Consider the following 25272-nt stretch of genomic DNA (forward strand, 5'->3'; position numbering starts at 1 on the left):
AAATATGGGTAGCATTTTGAGCCTCTTGGTATATCAATGACCCCTTTTTCAAAGCCTATTTTGGTATATGAATGGGTCCTTTTTTCAAAATGTTCTCATTTTTTTCGGAAAATAGCCCAATTTTTCGTTCATTTAGCCAAAATTTTCAAAATTTTCCCAAAATTTTGGGAAAATTTGTAAAAACTAGGACAATTTGGGTTAAATTCGGCCGAAAATTTGGACTTTTGGTATATCAATGGGTCCAAATTTCTTGAAAAATTGGTATATTTATGGGTCCACTTTCAAATTCTCAGCGACACGTCCCTACCAAAACCAAACTTGAGTACCCCGAATAATGTACACCATTGCTTTGTTTGTATCACTAAAGATGCATTATGATTGGCAGCCAATAACTACTGCTGATAATTGTTACATGATTTGATGTAACAAAACAAATATATCAGCAATAGTAATTGATCTAGTGCTAATAAAACACTTAGTGCTAGTAGATCTGTTATCTTCATTATCAGTTTGAATGGAAGGATGATGCACAATCAGATGTGGTATCTTGGCTTTGGCTTTGTATTGGTTAACAACCGATATACATGTAGTATCATATGGTAGCATACTATCTAGATTTGTTTTCGTTGGATGTCTGTTGGATTTTCAAATGTTGTAGTTTGTTATGGTGGTAATAATGCACACATTGCATTTGAGATCTTAGCAGTTGTGACTCTATTCAAGAAGCTGGAATTGAGTTGGTGTGTCTTGTTGACATTGAACCTATGTGTAAGCATGTGTTCCTATAATACTAGTTGGTGGCTGTGATGATGTAATGCTACATGAATGAGCTATAGTACTTGGATTTGTTTGGAATACTGTAGGACTGAAATGTTATCATGCTAAACCAAGAGGAAAATACTGATTTCTTGTACAGGTGGTTAGAAAGCACAGGTAAGCAACATACAAAAGTGCATTTTGCAAATATGGGAGTCTACCTGTAAGAGCCATAGCAAAAGTACCAACAGTATCAATAGCCAGTCGTAACCCAACCTAGCCGCTTTGGATGACATGAATGTTGACTACTTTTCTGCTATACACGTATATATCGGGATCCAAGAAACGGGCCAGTTCTATTCCTGTTGCTTCAAGTCTGTGTTATATTCTAATTTGCCATACAGAAATATGAGCTTTAAGAAAGCCTGCAAGATTAACTTTGATGTTTTTTTACAAACCTATTCAGACTTTTGACACCCCCGCTAATGAAAGGACTTTCATTTTATCGTTGGGCAGAAAAAACCTATGTGCTTGTGGCCCCTGAACATGTTTAAATCAAAACTGTCGACAGGTTACATTGGAGGTTTTGCTCTAAGCATGTTCAGGGGCCAATGACACAGGTGGTCTTTCCTGCCCAACGACGATTTTGTAGGACATGATCAAACTTTTGGTTTGTTCCCTTAAAGCAGAGATGTAAGCTTTCAGGAATTCCTGATTTTTTTTTCAAATTTCCGCACTTTTATTTATTTTCAGCCAGTTTGGGGGCTTTTTGCCCAAATTTTCCAGATTTTCAGGTTTTTTCTTCAGGCCTACTTGCATCCCTGGTTTATATTGTAACATTTCTATGTTACTCTGGCAGTTGTAAACTTGTAATACGGTATGATCCTTTGATGTGTGTGTATTACCGTTGTGTACGTACTGTGTTATGAACATCGCATACATTTTGACTAATATTTCCATCGTATAAAAGACCGTCTTATGACGGTTTATTCAAAATCTCAGCTTCTGACAAAACTACGGCACCTAAAGTCATGATTTTTGCAGGGTATCTTTGTTAACTGAAGTACATTACTATTGTGTAAAAACCAGAATTTAAGAAATATTTGAGGGCATCCTCCTCAGCAAATATGGCTAAAAGAGAGATGGATTGTAGACTACAGTATGGAAAAATGAGAGAACATAATTGGCCATGCAAATTTATTGGAATAAGATTCTTAGATAAATGCTTTTATCAAAACTCCTTTTTTTTTCATTCCATTTCAGGTGTAGACACTAATTCAGCCAACAACAATAGTAAATCATCTTTTCAACGCGAGTTAGAAAGCGCCCTCCGAGACCGCAAGAAGCGAGGCCTAGTGACCGGGTTAAGTGACAGCGAAAGCAGTACCATAGATGGAGCAGAAATTGACAACAATAATGGTAATACTGGTTTGTGTTTGTTCAAACACAAAAAGATTCTTAATGTGAAAATTAATTTTCGTTTAGTAAGTAAGTGACCGTCAATGTCAGGATTTACAAAAAATCAATATATTGCCTACACAGTATCGATAAAAATCAATAAAACAAATTTCCCAATTTTATTCATATCTTCTAAATTCATCCATACATGCTAACTATCTGCTATTAGTTCATCCTTCAGTTTTTTAATTCGTTGCTGGCATGGAAAGCCTTTCTCCTTGGAAGTCCAACTGCTCAATTTCAGTCATTTTTTCCTGAATTTGTGATACTTTTTTTTCATTATCGGTAACTTGGATATATCGATTTTTCTTCAGATAGCAATATTGGCGATATTGATATTATTGGATGGCCGATTTATTGATTATTATCGATATATATATCGACGGTCCTTTTTAGCAAGTCAGGATTTCCCTTCTAAGCACGAATGTATTTAGTTGCCAGGTTGAGTCAAGTCATTTGGATGTATTTATGGTTCAATTAGACTCCTCCGCAGCTGGTTTGCTATGGCTCACTCCCCACAAACCTGTTTGCCAATGTTAACGTATAACATCATTTCTGATTGGCAGCGCTGCTGATTGGCTATAGAGATCTGACATGAGAGGTAACATGGATCCGGGAACTTTGAGTAATGCTGACAACAGTATGAATAGGGTTCTATACAGTTTGTCCACTCTGAAGTACAAAGTGACAACGCTTGTGTTTACAGCGCGTAAACAGTACGCAGTGCTACATCTCTGCTGAGGTATACATGCCTTCAAAGTCGTCACAATGTGTGCGTCCGCGTCGGAACTTTGTACTTCAGAGTAGACTGACTGTAGTACATAATTGCTCCATGTGACTATGGTCATTGCTGGATATTAAGTAATGGATTAACATGTTGAAAATTTCAAGTCGTGCTTGATGAGTCTTAGGAAAGATTTCAGCCAAAAAGGACTGATGATGTTATCATTGGGAGACAGTTTGTGGGGAGTGAGTGAGCAGAATCAAACTGGTAGCAGAGGAGACATTGATCTTGGCAATTTGAGTCACAAAATATGACTAAATGGTCACTCTTTGTTTATACTACATTTACCTCTTCTAAAAAATAACTATTCCAGTTGTAATCCACACAGCCCCTATATGGAAGACATGCTTGTAATCTTCAACACAGGGAGTGTGAATTTCAAATATGGTTACCTAAATGGGTGACTCCATTTGAAATTTGTACACCCTTGTGGAAGATAAAGGCCATGTATTTCATAGGGGTGTATGGATTTCAACTGGAATAGCACATTTATGATGAATGATGATTATTCTAGGAAACCATAATTATTCACTTTTAGAAGAATTGAATGTGGGGAACATGGCTTCACCTATTCTACATAATATACAAACTCTCCAAAGAATATAAATCAGAGGCAGTAGTACCATGGCTGTCAAAAATATAAATCAAACTGTCTGAATTTAATGACAAAATGAATGAATAGTTTTGCAAACTGAGTAATTTACATAACAAAAAAGAGACATTTTATAATTATAATAGTTCTAAGCGCCTGTAAAACCAATGATTGGTAGAGTGCTCAACCATTTGGGAGCATTATAATAATTACAAACAAGGAACAAAATTATAATTATAATTATTAACTAGAGATAATTTGCGCTCACAGAGCGCAGACAATCGCAAGGCATGTAGCCCTTTAATGGCCGTTTGACCTGACCTTTGACCTTAATGTTTCCCGGGTCACGAGGTTTGTTGTCATCAAAATTAAGCCCCCATATCCTTACAGACAATGAAATTACGGTATAAGATTTGACCCCAGATAACCTTTGACCTGACCCCTGCAAAGTATTCCAACATATTCCCCCTGGTCATTAAGTTTGTTGTCACAGAGTTTGAGCCTCGTACCCCTTACAGATGTCCAAAAATGCATTTTAAAATTTGACCTTTGACCTGACCCCTGCAAAATGTTCCCCATGGTCATGAGATTTGTTGTCACTGAGTTTGAGCCCCATACCCCTTACAGATGTCCAGAAAAGGAAATTATAAGATTTGACCCCAGATAACCTTTGACCTGACCCCTGCAAAGTGTTCTTAAATATTCCCCTGGTCATTAAGTTTGTTGTCACAGAGTTTGAGTCCCGTACCCATTACAGATGTACAGAAAATGCATTTCTTAAATTTGACCTCTGCATGACCTTTGACCTGACCCCTGTAAAATGTTCCCCTGGTCATGAGATTTGTTGTCACTGAGTTTGAGCCCCATACCCCTTACGGATGTTGAGATAATGCAATTGTAAGATTTTACCCCCTTAATAGACTATGCCATAGTCGATTTTTGATAAATAAAAATGTTATTATATAATCATGATGAACGCATTCAGTTGAACTCGAAATTATACTGATATTTAGTACATCAAAATACTAGTATAAAATGGTTATGAAAAAGTTTAGGCTATATAATTATATTTGTGACAGTAAAAGTAAAGTATAGGCCCTCGTGAGGCTTATATTATTGAATGCAACATATCATAATGGCATAATTATAATGACACTTCAATACTGAACAATTCTAATTTTAGAATCTGCCAGTTTATTATCCGAAAAACCGACTATGGACTTTCACTTTTAAGCAGAACTTTACCCCGGGACTCACACACTGTCAATCATACTTGTTTATCAATAAAATCTAACCACAAGACTGAGCATGGTGGTACAATACGCGCTAGATGCATACGATCATCCACCAGCACAAAGGCGCCGCATTCTCTAGATAGTTGTGTACCATGTATAGTTATAATGGTACCAGTACGCGTCGGGAGGATTTAAACAATAACGAGATCTGGGCGACCAATCACAGGCCAGATTCATTTTTAAAGATGCATTACATCATCACCAATTTTAGTTAGGCCAGAAATTGGCCTAACTCTCAAAACAAAGTCAGTAGTCCACTTGGGAAGCTAACAAACAGCGGGCGTCACGGTGACTGAAAAGATCAGTTGTGAAAATCTATCAATTGTGCACTCATTAATTAAATCAGAGTTTTTTAAAAGCTTAAATGTAATAGCCAGAGTAGTGCACAATTGGCAAGTGGACTACGGAGAAGTCTACCCCCTTAATGACCTTTGACCCCAATTCTTTGTACAACTTTTAGACACTGGCTAAAGGTGATGCAGGTATGCAAGTGACGACATCGTGTTATGTAATTTGTGGAAGAAGAAGCATTTTTAGTGAAAATCACATTTGGGCCATTTGGATGACCTTTGACCCCGAGTTGGTCATGTAACATTTGTGCCCCCACCCAATGGTCCTTGTGACCAAATATGGTCACATTGGCTTAAAGCATATAGCTACGATGGCTCGTTAAAAGTTTGACAGAAGAAAGAAAGAAAAAAAAGAAAGAAAGAAGAACTGACCAAAAACAGAACACTCGCAAATTGGAAATTTGCGATTGTAATAAGAGAGTTATATTTCCTTAAATGCTACTGTTAGTGTAAAAAGCCTTTTGTATTGTTGAATAAACTTTGCTTCTTAGTCACTTAACAAATAATCTCAAAGACCATAAACTAACAAGCAAAGCATCTGAGAAATTTTGAATATTCTTATCATATGCAGAACAGAAAACTATCATAAGGCAATTATTATTGCAGATATGTCTTCTCAGTACTAACATAGCAATTTGTATACATATTTTTCAGGTGTTGACCCAGGATTCCTGGAAAGAGTAGATCATGATCGTAGCGATCATTGGTATGCAAACAACGATTCCATCCCGTTCAACAGCGATGTAAGCTTACCCCATAGCAACGACTTGTATGACCCACCTAATCAAAATGCAGATCCGCCTCTCAGCCAACGAAGCTCATTGTTTGAGTTTGAGCACATGGAGACCATTATGAACCAGCAAAGCCAGAGTTCTGCAGGTTTAGGTGTGTATTTAAAGCCGTAATGATGTACAAGCTTTTTTTAATGAATTACGGTGTTTTTTTTAATCAAACATCATTTTAGAATGTCCCAAGTTACATTTAATTGGAATTACCTGAATTTGTTGTGTTTGTACGACATCAGCAGGGGCAGCGGCACATGGGGGGCATGGGGGAAATAGCCCCCAGTCAGAACTCTTGCCCCCCGTTTCCCCCAGTTAAAAACCCCAATTACGAAAAAATCCACTTTTTGCTGCAATTTTGCGCAAAATTTGTTGATTTTGCCTCCCCCCTGAAATTCACTTTGCCCCCTCAATGCCCCCTGAAAAAAATTCCTGGCGCCACCACTGGACATCAGAGCAATTTGAATTAATGTTGGTAAATTATAATATGAAATCCCCAATAGCACTCCACAGTTAAGCTGCCGTGATATTAAATGGGTTTTCTTTCCATTCATTAGGTGTTTTTTTTTTCAAAATTGATTTTTACATGACCCTCCACTTTTGTGTGTCAGTTAGTGGAAATGCACCTAGTCTTAAAAAATGCACCTAGTGGAGCAAAATGTATGAGGTTTCACTAAAGGGGGCAATAGGCAACACGGTTAAAAGTAGTTAAAAATGAAGAATGAAAACTTATAAAAATACATGTGAAATATTGCCTTATTCTTAGACATATAAGGGAACAAACCAAAAGATCAATGATGTCCTATAAACATAACTAGTTTCGTTTCTCAGCCGACCCCCTCCCTCCCTGCCAGAAACGTAATAATGAAATGTTGCAAATTTTGACATAATAATAATGACACATTCTTCAGACCGATGTTTTTGTACAAACATAATCGAGTATTTTTACCCCCTCCCCCCTAACTAGTTTCGTTTATAGGACGTCATCGATCTGTTGGTTTGTTCCCTAAACACTTCATTACACTACAAAAAGTTAATTAGGTTTCTTGAATATATTGCACAATCTTAAAAGTTACAATTGTGAAGCGGGCTCATACACAGGATTTATTTTCAAGAGTGCAGGATCTTTTTAGAAAGAAAAGTGCGCTTGCACAAATTATTTATAAAAAGTGGACCTAAACCCTCTAAAAATTTTAGGACTTTTTGAATGCCATATCACCAAAACGTGGACATTTTGCCAATTTTTCTCCCACTTTTGGACCTTCTGGATTTTTATTACCCCCGCATTAAGAACTCATCAGAACTAATACGTACATCTGTTATCATTATTTTTAGGTGATGTCTTGGAAGAAAATGCAGAGGAAGATGCTCTAAGAAATGAATCGGGAAGATTAGATATCAGGGATGATAATACCGCAGGCTGGGATGGATTAGATGGAGATGGTGACATCTTACAACTGGATGACAACGAGGGCAGCGGACTGATGAATGAAAATGAGCTTAGAGACCAAGGAGTTATGTTTGATGAGTCATCCGGGGATGATGATGATGAGGAGGAGGATGGTGATGGTTTCCATAGTGATGAGAATCTTCCAGAAGAGGATTCAAATCTGATGATGAAAATGTACATGGAACCTTCACCCCGACTACCAGGATACCCTGAAGATGATTATGATGAAGATGGTGTCGGAGAAAGCCAGGAGGATTACATCGATGCTTTGAAGAAAGCATCAGTTGATGATGTCGCAAGATTTGTCGCTGAAAGTGACTTGTCGAACGAAGAAGATAATTCACGTTTGGAATATTCTGATGAATTTGAAGACGATGCTGGTTTTCAAAATGGTGAATCGCATCACTTTCAAAATGGTGATGTGCATGATTTGAGCAATGGTCATGCAAGCGAACTTGAGAATCAAGAATATGATGATGAACGACGATCAAGAACTTCCAGCAGAAGTGACCACCTATCACAAGAAGGTTCAGAGCATTCTGAAGCTGCTTCCCCAAACTTAGTAACACAGTCATTAGAAATGACAGCTTTAGTGCCGCCATAGCAGCAGCCGCTTCCAATGTTGAGAGTTTTGTGGACCGAACCTGAAGGTGTTGAAAGCGGCGCGACAAGTGTTAGTTTAGGTCAGTTTGTGCCAAATGCTGTGCAAAGAACTCGTCTTCCACCTCCGGGTCAAAGGAGGTCAAGTTTAAAAGGATTGAAAAAAAATTAAATGACGACGTTGCGAGAGTAAGCAGGGTAGTGGTGCTAAAAAGACAACACCAAGAACTACACCTAGGAGATCAAAACCAAACTCTCCCGAAGCGTCACGATCTAGCTAACGTCATGTAGAGGTTCGATAAAATCAAATTCGCAATCTGAAATATCTGCACGAGAGAGTCTTAGTGAAGAGTACCTTGCTGCTTTTAATAGGAGTGATCATAGTGATTTACATACGGAGTTACCAACGCTTATGTCAATGTACCTTAACAACGATGGACGATTTAACAAATTTAATCAACGCCCAGAGGGGGAGCCACCGCTTGATTTTGGTAATTCGATAAACTCAAATATAAGCTTTCTTCCGCGAGATGATGACAGGGCTCGTTCACAAGCAGAAGAATTTGCAGAGCAGCTGCAAAAGGACTATGATGATCTGTTGGCAAAGTATGCACAGGCAGAGAACACTATCGACCAATTGCGTTTGGGGGCAAAGGTCAATCTCTACGGAGATGACCCAGTTCCAGGTCAAGCTATGCAGGGTAGTTATAGTCCAGCCAGGCAACCAGGGATTATTCAGTTTGGTCAGCCGCACAAAGCAAGTGTGCAACATGTTCACACTATCAAGTAAGTATTCCTGGGAAGTATTCAAGTTTCAAATTACTCTTAAAATCCTTTCAAGCAATGTGCTATTCCAGTTGAAATCCATACACCCCCATGGAAGACAATAATCTTTCACACAGGGAGTGTAGATTTCAAGTGGAGTTGCCCATTCAGGTAGCCACCATTTGAAATAAACACTCCCTGTGTTGAAGATTAAGGTCATGTTTTCCATAGGGGGTGTTTAGATTTCAACTTCAATATCCCATTTAGCTTTTCTTTCAGTTTTCAATATTTGAAAGTTAAGGGTTTTGAATAGTCATTTAACCATTTGATTCTTCTGATCATTACATGATGTACCTTCTACAACTTTTGAATAGGAATTTATTTTATTCTCAAGTTGGAACTTATCCAAATAATTTTGATTTCATCATAAGAAATATTTAGGCTGAATCATGAATCAATTTTACTGAAAATTTAGCATCAAATGCTGGATTTATATAAAGAAAATTCACAAGACTGGAAAATTCATGATCAGTATTAAACGGACCACATTTTGTAGCAATTGGAGTAATAATTAAAACATTCAATTTTTTCCCAATGCTGATGACTGTTAATGGTAAACATATCATTATTGATCAAATATTCACAATTTATGGTATCAAAATTTAAGTGGTTGGAAGCATACAAATGTGACATGATCTGGTCCATAGAGCCAAAGGCTGCAAGTTTGAAATTGAGATAAATGCAAAAATAAGGAGTTAAACAAAATAAAGTACACGCAAAAATAGACATCACAAAACTTTAGAACCAAATAATATAATGGTAGACCTTTGGTGTTTTCAATATATGACAGCCTAATATATTTGTAAAAGGTAATAGTAACTTAATTTTCAAAAATGCTTCCTTTGGCCTCCATGGACCAGATCGTGTCACAAATGCACATTAAAATGTTTATTCTCCCATTGCTTGAAATAAGCCAACAATATAACAAGTGGGATATATGACGGGGAATTGAGCACGTTTTTGAATTGAAGTACAAAAATGACCTCTTAAGATGATGTTTGGTTTCTTATTATATTTTAGCACCCACACCCACAGTCATAGCACTGGTGGTGGAGATGGCATACAACCTGTTGAAGGGGCAAGGAGTGCATTGTCAACTGTACGTGAGGATACCAACCGAGATAATACCAAACCAGGGGATGAAGATGTTGATGAGCTGGGTTTCCCACAAGAAGCTAGCGCTGGTGGCAAAGCTATGGTGCTGATGTTCCAGGCAAAAGACCATCAAGAACAGGTATGCACTTATTTCTGTAGGGTTTGATAGGATTGGGGGAAGGGGTGACCAAGGAAATAACATACCAGCAGAAGATGATGTTGATGATCTTGGTTTCCCAGTAGAAGCTAGTGCTGGTGGCAAAGATATGATGCTGATGTTCCAGGCAAAAGACCATCAAGAATAGGTATGCAGTTATTTCTGTAGGGTTGTAGAGAATGCGGGAAGGGATAAAGGGATAACCAAAGCAATACCAAAATGACGTTCTCCTTACAAAAATACATATATTTTTGGTTTTTTTGCGCTTTTCTAGCAAGGTGCCAGAAGGCCTTTGCAAAATGTTGAAAACTTAATTTTAACATAATCAAAATAGTGTTTTAATCCCTGAAAACACAGTCAATCAATCAATTTCATTTCAATCAATTTTATTTATCCATACATACAATATTATTCATGCAATGAGTTTAATTAGGCAGGGGTTTGCGCCCCCCTCAGTTAGTCAGGACTTGAATCACCTCCCCTCCACCCTCACCTACCATAGCCTGACAGATATACAGGTGTTTGTGGAGACCCAGATTTCATCCTCTCTTCTGATTCACAAGATACATTGTACACATGTGTGACACAAGAAACTGAGTGAAAAAGGATATATTTTTTGCAATCAGGCCAGTAAATAATGTGATGCATTTGGGGTAAAAAAAAACCCAGATCTTCACAAAAAAACACCCAAAAATGCATCTTAACAACTCGATTCCGTCAAATATCTTAAAATAAAATTACAATCTAAACTTCCAGCTTAGGATTATATTGATTTTGACTTAAGGGGGTACTACACCCCTGCCCAAATTTGTAAGATATGTATATTATAGGGGCAAGGACTACAACTTGGGCATTAATTAGGTCAAACACATTGAGTTTGGATTCCTAATAGTACTGCAACTACTGATCAGTACAAACCCAGAGGAGGCTTAAAGGCATTCCTACAATGCACTATGATTGGGAAATTTGACCAATATAACCTAATTTTAGAGGCAAAGTCCCCATTGCCACACACACAAAATGGTCATTTTAAAACTGCAGCCAACGAGCTAATAGTTGAGACTTATGACTGATATTTGATTTCCTTACAGGAAACATTATCTATGCCCGTGCAACGGGGCATAGATATTGTATTTGTTGTGTTTAGTTTTCTCCTCCGTCTTCTTCTCCTTCTCCGTAAGACCACTTCTTTGCACTCCTCTAGCTCCAGAACTAAAGTAGCCTCGGGGCCCATACTTGGTATAATGATGGCCCATGACCCCTTAAAATTTCCTAGGGTACCCCGACCCCAGAGGTCAAAGGTCATGGGCTACAGGGGGCAATATGTGTAAAATTTCAAACAGCTCTAGCTCAAGAACTATAAGCGCCCTCAGGGTTCATACTTAGTATAATGATGACCCATGACCCCTAAATGTAACCTATGGTAGCCACGACCCCAGAGGTTAAAGGTCATAGGCTACGGGGAGCAATATGTGTAAACTTTTAAAACAGCTTTAGCTCAAGTACTATAGCGCCCTCAGGGTTCATACTTGGTACAACGATGGCACATGACCCTTAGATATTTTCTGCAGTAACACCGACCCCAGAGGTCAAAGGTCATGGGCTACAAGGGGCAATATGTGTAAAATTTCAAACAGCTCTTGCTCAGGAACTACAACGCCCTCAGGGTTCATACTTGGTACAATGATGACCCATGACCCTAGATGTATTCTATGTTAACTGCATCCCCAGAGGTCAAAGTATAAAGGCTTTAAAAAGCAAACTAGGTAGGACATATTAACACAGTGTAGTGCAATAGGTAGTATTTTGTTAGCTACCTGTGTTTGCAATGATAAAGGTCTGAATCGTACGTCAAGGAAACTCATCACTTGACAAAAACTCCCTGAAAAGGGAATGTGTAGGCATTTTGATTTTGGTTCCTTGGACCACCTCAAAAGGTTGTCATGATGGGAAAAGGGGTGTGGTTGGTTAAGGGGTGGGGTATTAGAGAGAGTGTGGTCCAGGCTGGTGGTGTTTTAGAGTGAGCGAGGGTCTGATGGGGTATAAGAGAGAGTGAAGGCTTGGTAGGGTATTAGAGAGAGTGTGTGCTAGTCTGGTGGTGTTTTAGAGAGAGTGATGGTCTGATGGGGTATAAGAGAGAGTGAATGCTTGCTATGGTATTAGAGAGAGTGTGGGCCAGTCTGGTGGTGTTCTAGAGAGAGTGAGTGTATAGTGAGTATGAAAGAGATATCGAAGGCTTGGTGAGGTATTAGAGAGAGTATGGATCAGTCTGGTGATGTTTTAGAGCGAGTGAGTGTCTGATGGGGTATAAGAGAGAGTGAGGGTCTGGTGGGGTATTAGAGAGTGTGGTCCAGTCTGGTGGTGTTTTAGAGAGTGATGGTCTGATGGGGGTATAAAAGAGAGTGAAGGCTTGGTAGGGTATTAGAATTAGAGAGAGTGTGGACCAGTCCAGTGTTATGAGCATTACATGTATATCAAATGAAAGCTTAAAACAAGTGCTTTCATATGGTGCTCAACAAGTTTTCGTTTGTGAATAGGGGAAGGGGGTTAGGTGTGGTCACGGGCATAGATATTCGTGTTTGGTCAAACACATCACTGTGGCATCTAGTTTATATTGTCCCACTGCATTAATTTTATTCCTAAGTCTCGATGTTTTCAATGTTAAATAATAGGATGAAAACATCAGATATTTGCACACAATCCCAATGCAAAGTATGGTCAACTTGCCACATGTGTACAAAAACCAGACATACCAAGGTCAGAAACCCCATTGGGTCATGGGAATGTCTTTAAACATCCTCTGGTACAAACCACAAGAGCTAGTTCCTAATTATTGAAGCGGCGATCTAATGGCACAGGCCTCTTGAGTTCTTCTCTAAGACGCTGCCAGAAAAGATATTGTCCATACCCATCACCAGGCCATCTTAGACACTGGACTCTGCAGAATAACTGTCTTAGAAGCAGAGTTAATCTCCTTTGAGGAAGCTCTTCCAGGAGTATGAAGATCAGGACACTACGGTTTTCTACTAGTACTCTATGATGTGCCATGTTTAGTTCAAAATGACACCAGTTGTCATCAATAAAATGAGGCGAGAGGATTGCTATGACTTTGCGACTTCTTTGCATGTGAAGTGACAATTCATTGAAGATAAGCCTGCCTCTTGGCAGTATATCTCTGGTTTTAAGACAAAGTCTGAATGGTTCTTCACCTTCCTCAATGTTGGCTAGAAGCTCACCATCTACCCAATCTTCATCTTGTCCATGGTATATCACATAAGCATCATACCGAGGTACACCATCCTCATCCTCGTCATCACCAAAATGATCATCATGATCATCATCAACAACAAGCTGATTTTGATGTGGTCTTCTGTTGAACAGAAGGAAGCGTATGTACTGAATATGCCAGCGATACCGCACTATTAACATAGTTGCAACACTTACAAGAACCAAACATGCCACACCTATTGTAATGTAAATCCATAGTTTTGATTTGCAGTCCAAGTCAATCTCAGTTATACTCAAACCTTGTTTTGACTCTGGCGAATAGCAACAAAAGTTGTCTACATCAGCAAAGTAACCATTAAGAGATACTTCTTTATCTGTTAATAACCAGTTCCTTAATGCCATAATATTACAATCACATACCAGGGGATTATCTAACAGATCCAAAAATTGAAGTTGTGGGTGGCTTGATTGGGATAGAAATGTCTCTGGGACATTTATAATTCCATTTCCACTCAAATACAATGAGTGTATGTACTCCAGATACTGTATATTACTGATTGATGTAAGTAGATTGTTACTCAAATCCAACCATGTCAAATTCCTCAGCAACAAAGCATCTTCTTTGTCAATGGTAGTAATTTTATTGGAACTTAAGTCCAGCTCCTTCAGGATGGGTGATTTAAAGAACTTAAGTATTGCTTTTACACTCCAAACAAATCGTGATTCATGATCAAAGTAAACATGTCGCAGGTAAAGAGTTTGTAATTGTGGTAAGTAAACATTGACACCTGAATCCAAATACTCCAGGTATGTTTCGAGAGATCTAGAGTCGCAAGTTTTATGCGCATGTGCAACTGTCGAGATGAATAAGCCAGAATTTGGCATCCAAGACACTCAGAGTAGGGGCATTGTGACATATTTGTATTATATATACGGCGACATGCGACATTGAGTCTCGAGATAAGCGTAGTGTGTTAAAGTACGGGTTACAGGTAAAGTTAGCGGAAAACAAATGATCTGATTATGTGACAAATCAAGCTCCTCAAAAGATGAAATTGAACAAAGTTGATCTACCATCAATTCAGTTATTTCACCGCCTATAGAATTACTGAGCCACATCCAAAACCTTAAGGGAATTATAGGTACTGAATATGTGTAGCGCATTTGATTCAAATATGTTGAAAGTCAAATAGTTTAAATGTAATTCTTGTAAGTTTTCTAAACCATTAAAGGCATTTAATGATAATGTTTGAATTGTTTGCGAACTCTCATGCCATGCAGATATCCTTAGTATGCGTAGATTTGGAAACCATTTGAAAGGCGCATCTTCAATCCAGAATTCATCACTGCTGATATAAAGCATAGTCAATGTCTCATTCCATTTTCCTAAACATTCAAATGTCATTGAATTTAAGCTGCCGATAAATACAGTAAATGTAAGGCTTTGAAGTGACGGTGAATTGATCAAGTTCAAATCCTTTACGATCTCAGTGATATCATCTTCATGAGGCAAAAGTGTAAGGCTTGTGAGATACTGTAAATCCTTAAAAGGAAAGTAGGATGTAGCGGAATAATGGTAAGATATGAACTCGTTCAATGTAATATTTTTGAAGCACTCACCAGTAATGTTTTGAATTTCAGTTCTGTCCAAAAGCAAAGTTTGCAGCGCAGTAAGCGAGCAAAAATCAAAATGTGTACAGTCTTTTAACATATTCATCTGCCAAACGTACAATTTTTGCAGTTTGGAAAGTCCAGCAAAGAACTTTCCAGTGTCACCACAATCCGAAAGTGTGTCCATTTCCAATGTAACATCTAAATACTGCAGAGATGTGAGACCAATAAAAGGGGGTTTGGCACATTTTCAAGCTACCAAAATCAATCTTTAACACCTTCAGGTCTGTGAGTGGTGCAAATGTAGTATTGGTGAGGCTGGTGATCGGATTGAACGAAAGGTTAAGTGTTAGGAGTTGATTGAGCCCTTTAAAGCTATCATCATAAAGACTAGCGATATCATTCGAAGACAAGTCCAGAGTGTGCAAGTTATACAGCTCACTGAATGCTTCATCAGGAATAAAAGTAAGCTTGTTGTCATTCAACCACACCGACGTAGCAAATTGCGGTAATGGTGGTATGCAGACTAGGTGTCTGGAGGCACAATCTAAGTGCGTCTGGCTAAAGACTTTACAAGGAATACTTCCTTGTGGATAACGGCATGATGACTGATTGACTGCTGAAGTTAGTGCTAGGATTTGGCACAAAAAGAGAATGCCGATGTATTTTAACGTAATAACATCCATGGCAGAACTAAACAGCGGTGGTACCAGCTAGAGCAGAAAGTGAGGACATACTGATTGTATACTAGAAACAGACAGGGCTCTATATTATTACAGAAGTAGTCGCTTTTTTACGTACCAAAGGTTTGGTGCAAGAAATAGCTGCCCTATAGACACTTTGACCATTTCTTCGATCTATATTGTACACATCTGACACCTGACAGCTATTACAGATAGGTTTCTTGTACTACAACCATTCTGGTGGACATTTTGAGGGATTAGAGCAAGTTGGCCCTATCTGCAATAGCTGCCCTATAGATAAGCCCCGGCAAAAAACGCAAAAACAATAAAACAAGGTGTTTAAGGCCGTAAAAACTTTCGAAAATCATTGAGTTCCATGCCGTGTTGCATGTTGACAATTCATGTCATCAAGTAAGCTTAAAATGCACTCACCGGTGTGTAGTTTCAGTTCTTAATTGGTCTCTAAAATGTCATGTCAAGGTAATTGAATACTAAATTGTAGTAGTTTATAGTTACATTTATTAAACTGAGAAAGGATTTATTATGTAAACAACATATTGAGGTGGAAATACTTCTGTTTACGTTTTTCATCCTTCGATCGTGAATTGGCACACGTGTATGTTTACATACATTGGACGGCTTGCACTTCCAGAGGGCAGTATTTTGTTTTTAATATTCAGGTATTTTTCTGTTTTTTAGGCGGCGATTTTCGGGAAAATCTCGGTTTTTAAAAAAGCAAATTTGGGGTAAATCTAAGCTTTTTTTTTTTTATATCTTGTTTTTGCCTTTAAAAATTGCGTTTTTGCGGGGCCTACCTATAGACAATTTGACCATTTCTGCTTTCCATATTGTACACATATGACACCTGGCAGCCCTCAATACCATTATTATAGTAGTGATTTTGTTTCCATACTAGGTGTTGTTTCTTTCATAACTTAGGCATGTTTCCTCATACAGGGGAAATGAGAGTAGGTCTCACTTCCTTGTAGTTACATGCACACAGTATCAGAGAGGTGGTAATGGGGTGTAGCTAGTTATTGCTTCCAAGTTTCAAGTTTTATTTGTTCCATTTTATTTCAAAATAAGAATTGTGATAGTCTTCATAGTGTATGCCTAATTTATTTACATTATTTAATCATATACATGTAGTATTTGTGGTGTAATGTGTAAACAGGAGCAGTTCTTCTTCCTCAAAAGTGGATCGAAGGGCTGACAAATGTCATTTCTTCCATTTCTAATTTGTTAGAAAAAGGTTTGGAAGATAAAAGGAAATAGATTAATATAAGAAAAATTATTTGTTATTAAATGTTTTAAATACAGACCTGGGATATTTCTTCAAAACTATATCGCCAGCCTGCTAAGCTAAATGCCTAAGTCATTTTTACATGTTTCTTATTTGCAATTTTGATTTTCTGAGTAATAAACCCATAATTCATCAAATTTCCAGCCGCATTTTTCATTAACTTGTGGAATACACCTCTTTTGTTGTATTCCACAAGTTAATGAAGAATGCGCCTGGAAATTTGATGAATTATGGGTTTATTACTCAGAAAATCAAAATTGCAAATAAGAAACATGTAAAAATGACTTAGGCATTTAGCTTAGCAGGCTGACGATATGTAATAAAGTAAATCCCTTACAATAAAACTCATTTCTGTTGTATTATACTAAGAGCTGGTATCTACCTTTTATCCATAGATAAATGTTGCCTTTTTGAAACATCAGGTTTATACCTTTGCTTTATTGCCCTGTTGGATGTTGTGTTACACTTTCCCAGTTTGTACATTGTAGTTGACTGCCTTAAAATAATCATCAATTATGCTTCTGTAATGTCCTCTGAATCTAGTCTCAACATAGCAACACTGACACTTACACACTCATATACATCAACCGGCAACACTTAACAGATTGGAGATGGCCGCCAACGAGAATAAAACCAAACTGACCTTCTGATATTGCATCATATTTATGCCTCTGTGCTTTCGTTAACTAATATTTCAGTTTCAAAAGAGATTAATGCTCTGCATGCTAACCATAGGCCTCAACATGAAAAGTCCTACGTTTTGAGATATATTCTCAAAATATCAAGAGCTATCTCAAGAACCACTGAACCAATACTAGGCTTGTTTGTACTCAGTTTAATGCATTTTTCCGACTGATTCCAAATATGGTCATGAAAATTTATAATTCTGAAATTTTTGAACTTTTAAAAATATTTTTTGAAACTTGTTGTCTGCAGTCGACACCCACATGGAGAGAGTTAATAATATCAGTGTTAATTTCCAATTTTTTTCCAGGTGGATGCATTTGATGTACTCCTGGAGCAAAACCAGCTCACCCCACCAGAGCAGAAGAGAGCATACGACAACCTCAAAGCTGCCCAAGGCAAGTTGGAATCTGACTATATGCAGGCTAAGGAAGAAGACAATGCCATGCGTAGACGTAATAGTATCTTCAACAACGGGGAAGAGGATGCGTTTGATCCTGAGAGGGCAGTTGAGGGCCAGATATTTCAAATTGGAATGAAGTTGGATGATATACATGGGACTGTCATGGTAAGAATCTTATTAACCCCCTGGAGACTACTGGTCATCTAACAGCATTTCTGATTGGTTGATAACTTGAAATGCTCATTTAATTGCCAATTATGACTAGGCTTTAAACTGTTTATGGTCAAACTTGCATTTGCAGATGATCTTATAAATACCCTCCTTGATTGGTTCAAAATTGGACACAATATTCATTTTGACCAATCGGCAGGTAGTTCTCATGGGGTTAAGGATTTAATCGAAATGTTGATCAGTACTATAATCAAAGACATAATTAAAAAGACTAGTTTGCATCTGACATCATCTGTCAATCAAACTCGGGCGCAGTTTGTTTACAAATGTTGTGATGATTGAATTTCTGAACGCGGAGGTAAAACAGAATTCCTTATGGTTAATTTTGCATCTACAAATATACAAACTGTCTCAAAAGTGATGACTTGGCAACAGGAAACTTTCTCTCCGAAAGGCCACTATGTCAACAATGCCGTCAGACTTGACAGTGACAAGTTTCTATTGTATAGTCTGTGCTGCAGACCATGTACCTATATGTAGATAAACTACTGGGAACCACACACTCTTGGAAACCATAGTGTTTGCTCCGCTTGTTATTCATGGGGTATCGCGGTTTGTGACTCGCTGCTTGTGTCCCCCTAAATCGCGAGTAGTCTTTGACAAAGACTAGTATTGTATGGTCAATTCTCTTTGAGAATATGAGCAATGTAGTTTTGACACGTATATCAGTGTTATGAAGAGAAATTGTGTGTTTTCCCCTGCAGGAAAATCTTCGGAATCAGCCAGTTGAACTTGAGAAAGCGCCCTCAATCCAGGAGATGCTTCCACCTGAAATAGAAGAAGAGAGACTGTCTGATCATCCAGGACAGCAAACACACCCAGGTAATACAGGAATGGGCTATTACAGGTGAAATCCATATGGCCTGTATGGTAGATATGACCTTAATCTCCCACACAGGTGTAGATTTCAAATGGAATCACCCATTTAGTTCACTCCATTTAAAATGGAAGATTTCAACTGAAATAGCCTAGAGTTAACGGGACTTCAGAGATCCGTTGGGGACCCAAAATATCTGTAAAATTGCCTGAAGTCACTTAAAAATGGTTGATGAATCTGGAAAAATTGCTCTCAAACAATTTCTTTTCAGAAATTGACAAAATATGATGAAAACTGACAGATTACATCCATCCATATTGGATTTATCATGGAATCCATATACCAGGGCATAAAGAATGCAGATGTCTCCCTTGGCATGAAAATGACAAAATGTAGTTGACAACGGTGATTAAAATGCTCTTAAAAATATCAAAGTGGGGCTGTACAAGGGGTATAGTTCATTATCAGCAATTGTTGGGGGTAATTAGTACCCCTATTGCATAGTGTATACACACTGAATATGAATTTTACTGGCACAATAGGAACATGATCTGAGAGGTTAAATTCAAATTTTTAAGTTCTGACTTAATATATGAGGTAAAATATTTTTTTCATTTTCATTTCAAAGTTATTGAAAGACTTAAAAACAAAAGTATGACAAAATCTATAAATACATTGAAGCATTACAAATTTTATGCAGGCAAATTCTGAAAAGATTGAATTTTGTTTACATTGGAGAGTAGGCTTTGCGAAGAAAACATTTGTTACCGTCATCCTTTTCATGCAAGGCTTTATTTTAATGAGAGGATTGAAACCATAAAAATAACACAAGGAGCTTGGATCTCAGAAGGGAATTTTTGAAGTATAAAGCTGAACTTATTTATTTGATTGTTTTTGAGAAAAGCAAAAATGATGTCGCTTTTGCGAGTTGAAGAAATCTCAACTCTTGTGAATGCATCAACCAATCATTTCCTACCCACTTGACCTATTATTTTGCCAATTAATCTGCCTCTCTCGATTAACTTTCGGAGATGAATTAATTCAAAGCAGTAATTATAAACCGCAATGGGTGTACTAAAAATACATTTTTTGGCTCTTTGTATATTTTAATTGTCGTCTGCATTTGTGATCCCTGTGATTAGTATACATGCAAAATCGACAAGTGATGTATCGTAAAATTCAGTGATTGCCCATCGCTTTCCAAAAGCTTAACACTTAAACGAGATAGAGTAGACTAGAGGTGGAGGAGGGGGACGGACGGAGATGAATTGAAAAAACAGGACATGTTGGATACTATAATGGAACAGGGGAAAATATTATTATTAGCTTCTTAAAATTGTGATACAAAACTTCTGCTGTTGTATTTCTAAATATTTTACACATTTCCTTCTTTCAGAAACACAAATGCAATCCAAAATCCCTGTCTTGAAGAGTAATGATACGAAAGGATCCAAGGATGATGAGGATGAAGATGCAGGTAGTATGAGACACAATGAGGAAGAGGAGGAGGAGGAGTCCCCATCGCCCCCATTTTCTCCCAGCGGGTCCAGTACACCTGGCATAGCATCTCCTTACAATGGTAAGTTGGCTATGAAAATTGACAACATAGAAGGTGATATGATAGCAATTATGATAACATTCCAACAGGTTTATAACACTATACGTTGATCGGTATGCACTTAGAGGGCTAATATTGTAAATTGATATAAGGAGGCCTCTGCTCTGTTGCACACAAAACAATGCTGCTTAGTAGAATTGCCACATATGACAATGTCTATTTCTTCCTTCATATATTTGTAGAATTAGTCATTGTTAACCCTTCATTCCGTGAGTATACAGCTTTATTTCAATGGAAGAAGTATATCTGGAAATCATTACAGTACATACAAATTGCCCACAGCAAGAATTCATCTTGATGATGCCATCACTGACTCAATTCTCTAAATTGGTGATTTAGGGATTCAATCATGTTTCACCATTGTTCATCACCGATTAACAACGATGCGTCCGCATCATCTGAGTGGTATAACTTGCGAGGGCAGCTTTAGCTGTCCGTGCGAAGTAAACCACAAAGACGCGCCTAACGTGAGTTGTTAATTGATGATGAACAAAACAACGAAAACAAACTAAAGATGTCAAACTCCATTGATTCTTTCATTCGAAATGTGCGTTTGTCATTGCCACTCAACCTTACAAGAAGATCGCGGTATTTCTGTCTTGATATTAGCAATAAAACTAAAGAATAAAGTGGTAATATTTAGCTGCTACCACTAATATAAGAGAGTTTGAACATGTGTATGCATACATTCCAGACATGACAAATTTTACACGCTCATGCGTAACACGTACATGTAACCATAAAAGTATTTTTATCTACTTCTACATGTAGTCTTTTCAAAAATGGGAAGGTAACAGGTAAGATTTGTAAAGAAAATAGTTTCATTGGACTATTCCAGTTGAAATCCACACTACCCCTGTGGAAATATCTACCACAGGGGAAGTATGTTTTTCAAATGTAATTGATTAGAGTTAATCATTTTGAAACCCATACTCCCCCTGTATTATGGCTTTACCTACAACTTCCACAACTAGAGTGAGTATTTCAAATGGAAGTTACCCTATTGTCTTATTCAAAGCTTATACTCCCTCTGTGGAAGACTTTAACTAAATCTCCCACAGGGGTAGTGTGGATTTTAAATGGAATATAGTCCATTTGTACTTTGTAGGTCTTCACTGATCTGTAGGTTTGTTCCATAATTCAACTTTTGCTCTGTACTACAGGTCATTATGATGATAACCAACACTACAATGGGAATGATCAACATTACAATGGGAATAGCCAACATTATCAGCAGCCGTCTGTGACATCCTCATCCCCTGAGTTTGCTATGGAAACAAAAAAGAGTAACAAGGTATGATAGTATTTAGTTACGCCCAGGGCCGCAATGATTTGCTCGAAAAATGTAACACCAAAAAATGTCAAATTGCGCAGAGAAAAATAGCAAATTTCATGGGAATTGCACAAAAAAAGTTTTAACAATATCACAGATTTTAACAAGAGTGCTTGTGCAAGGTTTACATCAAGGTAGTCAGATCATCTTTTGTGAGAAAACAGGCAGATTACAAGCAGGGCTGGAAAAAAGGCAAATTTCCCTCCAAATTCTTATATTTCTTTGTTGAAGGACCTTAATTTCCCTCCAAACCTCCAAATTTCCCATGAAGGAGCTTCCCACTTTCCACATTTTTTCCAGGCCTGAATGCAAGTAGAACTAGACAGTGTTCATAGAACACAGCCCAGCTGTGATGTCCCGTGCCATGCCTTGAAGCATTTTAAAGGCATTTAATAACTGGTCGGAAATGACTCCGTCATGACCTTTGACTGCACATCCCTGTTTGTTTAACTGTTATGCACCAGCTAAAGTTAGTGCATGTGTGCAAGTCGCAACTCTACAGTACTTAATTTGTGCGTGAATTAGCATTTTGAATTTAGCATTTTTGGAAGTGACCTCTAAATGACTTATGACCCCAAATTAGATGATAACTTACATTGTATGTTTCTCAGCTAAGGTCACTGTATATGTGCAAGTTCCAACTCTGTACTACTTAATTTGTGTGAGAAGTAGAATTTTAAAAGTATTTAAATGGTTAGTGATTGGATATGACCCCCAAATGACTTTTGACCCCAAATCAGAGTTTAACTTTTGTGCAACAGCTAAAGTCACTGTATTTGTGATTTGTGCAAGTCCCAACACTGTACTACTAGTACTTAATTTGTGTGAGAAGTAGCATTTTAAATATTTGGTATATGACCAAAATTGACCCTAAATGACCTAAAGCTACAGTTTAATTGGTCTCACACGTGACTATATCCCGTAAATTAATTAATCAGAAACGCTGTAAGAAAAGCAGCAGCTCTCAGGGGCTAAGATTCTCAACTAAAAATCTATTTCTATATAACAACATTTCCATATTGTATTCCAGCGACAGCAAGCAAGATCAACTCCAAGGAATCACATCCATCCTTCAAGTCCCAGAACTGGTTCCAGCGATCATCTAGACAACGGTGGCGCTAGACAGAAATCACCAGAACCTGCCGACTTTGATAGCGGGTTTATGGGATCAGAGAGCAGCAGACAGTCCAATCAGATGAGACCGTTTGAGTACAAGAGGTCTGGACTTGATGGTATTAGAACAAAGTAGGTATAGGGTATTGTTTTTATCCTTCAGGGGGTTATTAAGCTGTGGTTGAGCCAGGGGTCACTGGTTATTGACCAGGGGGTATCATGCATTACTAAGAAAATGCTGATTTACTTGTTTTTAATGGGTAAATTGCACTTGTAATATTTGATTAGGGCAGGGGTGTATTTTAGACCTCGAAAAAATGACCAGTGGCCCCAAGGCCCAGGTATGGCAATTTTTGTTTAAGGGGGAAGCATAGCTATACCATTCTGCTTTTTAAAATTGACCCCAGGACTTTAAAAATCTCGTATATGAATATTCACTACATCTAAAGGAAATACTGATGCCAGTCAAGAGACACGGGTCATATTAAGGGGGTACTACACCCTCGATAAATTTGTGTCTATTTTTGCAATTTTCTCAAAAACTAATAACACAGTGGTAACAAAAGTTATGTATATTATAGGGGCAAGGAACCCAATTACTACACTAGAATTTCAGTGACCCAAGACAAGCGGTTTGTTATTTATGACCAGAAATAAGGTACCGCTAGGATGTACCTCCTTTCCTGTCATATATACTGAACCGCTTGTCTTGAGTCACTAAAATTTCAGTGTAGTAATTGGATTCCTTGCCCCAATAATATACATAACTTTTGTTACCAGTGTGTAATTATTTTTTGAGAAAAAATGCAAAATAGTCTCAAATTTACCACATGGGTGTAGTACCCCTTAAACAAGAATGAAGTAATTAAACTTACAATACATTTATTACTGACGCTGATAAACTGACACTATCCTTCCTGGCAATCCTGCTAGTCAAGTAGACACAAAATATGCTCCCCATATTTATTATTAAAGCAAGAAGGAATAATATTTTTTCATGATTTTAATTTACAGGACTAGAGAAAACAAACAAGCAAATCAGGTACCTCAAGTGCAAAGGTTACAGAAAGGTCAAAGGCCAACAAGCCACCATGGCAGCACAGGAGCAAGTAGGGAGAGTCCATTGCATTCTGAAGGGGTGGTTAGTGAAAGTGAAGAGGAAACCATGATTCAAGTACCTGTAAGAAAGCCACATAGTAGAAGCAGCAATATGGGACGTCAAAAAAGTAAGTATCCGGAAATACTACAATGGGGGTGGTAAATAATATTTCAAAGGCTTAAATTTTTTTAATTTACCTTAAAAAATTTTTTTTGGGGATGAAGGGTACCCCATAACCTATTGACCTTTTCGGTAAATCCCATAAGCCTTTGCGAGTACGCCTGAGAGCTCGTCATTTGACGTCACACTGATCTGCGCTGATGCACACATCATTTATCAAACATCGTCACTACGCATTTGAAGTCGGCGTGACGTTAAATAACGAGTTCTCAAGTGTACTCGCAAAGGCAATGGGATTTACCGAAAAGGTCAATTGGTAGCATATTCCCTGATCACTGGGGTTTCCCTAAAAAGATTGTGCCCAAGCAAGTGCATGGCATGCTCGCTTTGCTCCCATCTTTCCAGATATTTTTTAACAGCAACTTTTTTGGGGGTGATTGATACCCCATAGCCTATTGGTAGCCTATTCCCCCGATCACTGGGGTTCGCTAAAAAGATTGTACCAATTAGGTGCTCGGCATGGACGTTTTGCTCCCATCTTTTCCAGATTTTTTTTAACAGCTACTTGCATCCCTGGATAAGGGTTATATTTAGTGAATGGATGATATTCTATAGGTTAAAAAAAAGTAGATGAACCTGTGTCAACGATGGGAATGCTCATCTCTCTTTCGAAGCCATTGAGCCAGACTCCTCCATGTAATGTTGCTGCCGGGGATCATTGCACCTTCTCCACATTGAGTCTGTTACCTTCCTGGCATTGAATAAAGCTGGTACCCATTAACATGTGTGAGGCGCTTTGGGGTTCAAACCCAAGACCTCGAGCTACCTCGAGTAAAAATCATAGACTGCAGTGCCACCATGTCTGTGCCCTACATGCTATAGGCA

General features: G+C 38.0%; 1 protein-coding gene across 1 annotated transcript in view; it reads left to right on the top strand.

Moving 5' to 3' along the window:
* The window catches only part of LOC140139692 (uncharacterized), a 74366-nt gene that overhangs the window by 37107 nt on the left and 11987 nt on the right, over positions 1–25272 (top strand). The window contains 11 exon segments of the mRNA XM_072161394.1: positions 2020–2175; positions 5890–6120; positions 7353–8227; positions 8345–8853; positions 9913–10126; positions 17964–18221; positions 18992–19109; positions 20501–20683; positions 21886–22016; positions 23086–23300; positions 24183–24394. Of these exon segments, the coding sequence (XP_072017495.1) occupies positions 2020–2175; positions 5890–6120; positions 7353–8227; positions 8345–8853; positions 9913–10126; positions 17964–18221; positions 18992–19109; positions 20501–20683; positions 21886–22016; positions 23086–23300; positions 24183–24394 (3102 nt within the window).

Source organism: Amphiura filiformis, chromosome 18 (genome assembly GCF_039555335.1).
Source record: "Amphiura filiformis chromosome 18, Afil_fr2py, whole genome shotgun sequence".
Classification (NCBI taxonomy): Eukaryota; Metazoa; Echinodermata; class Ophiuroidea; order Amphilepidida; family Amphiuridae; genus Amphiura; species Amphiura filiformis.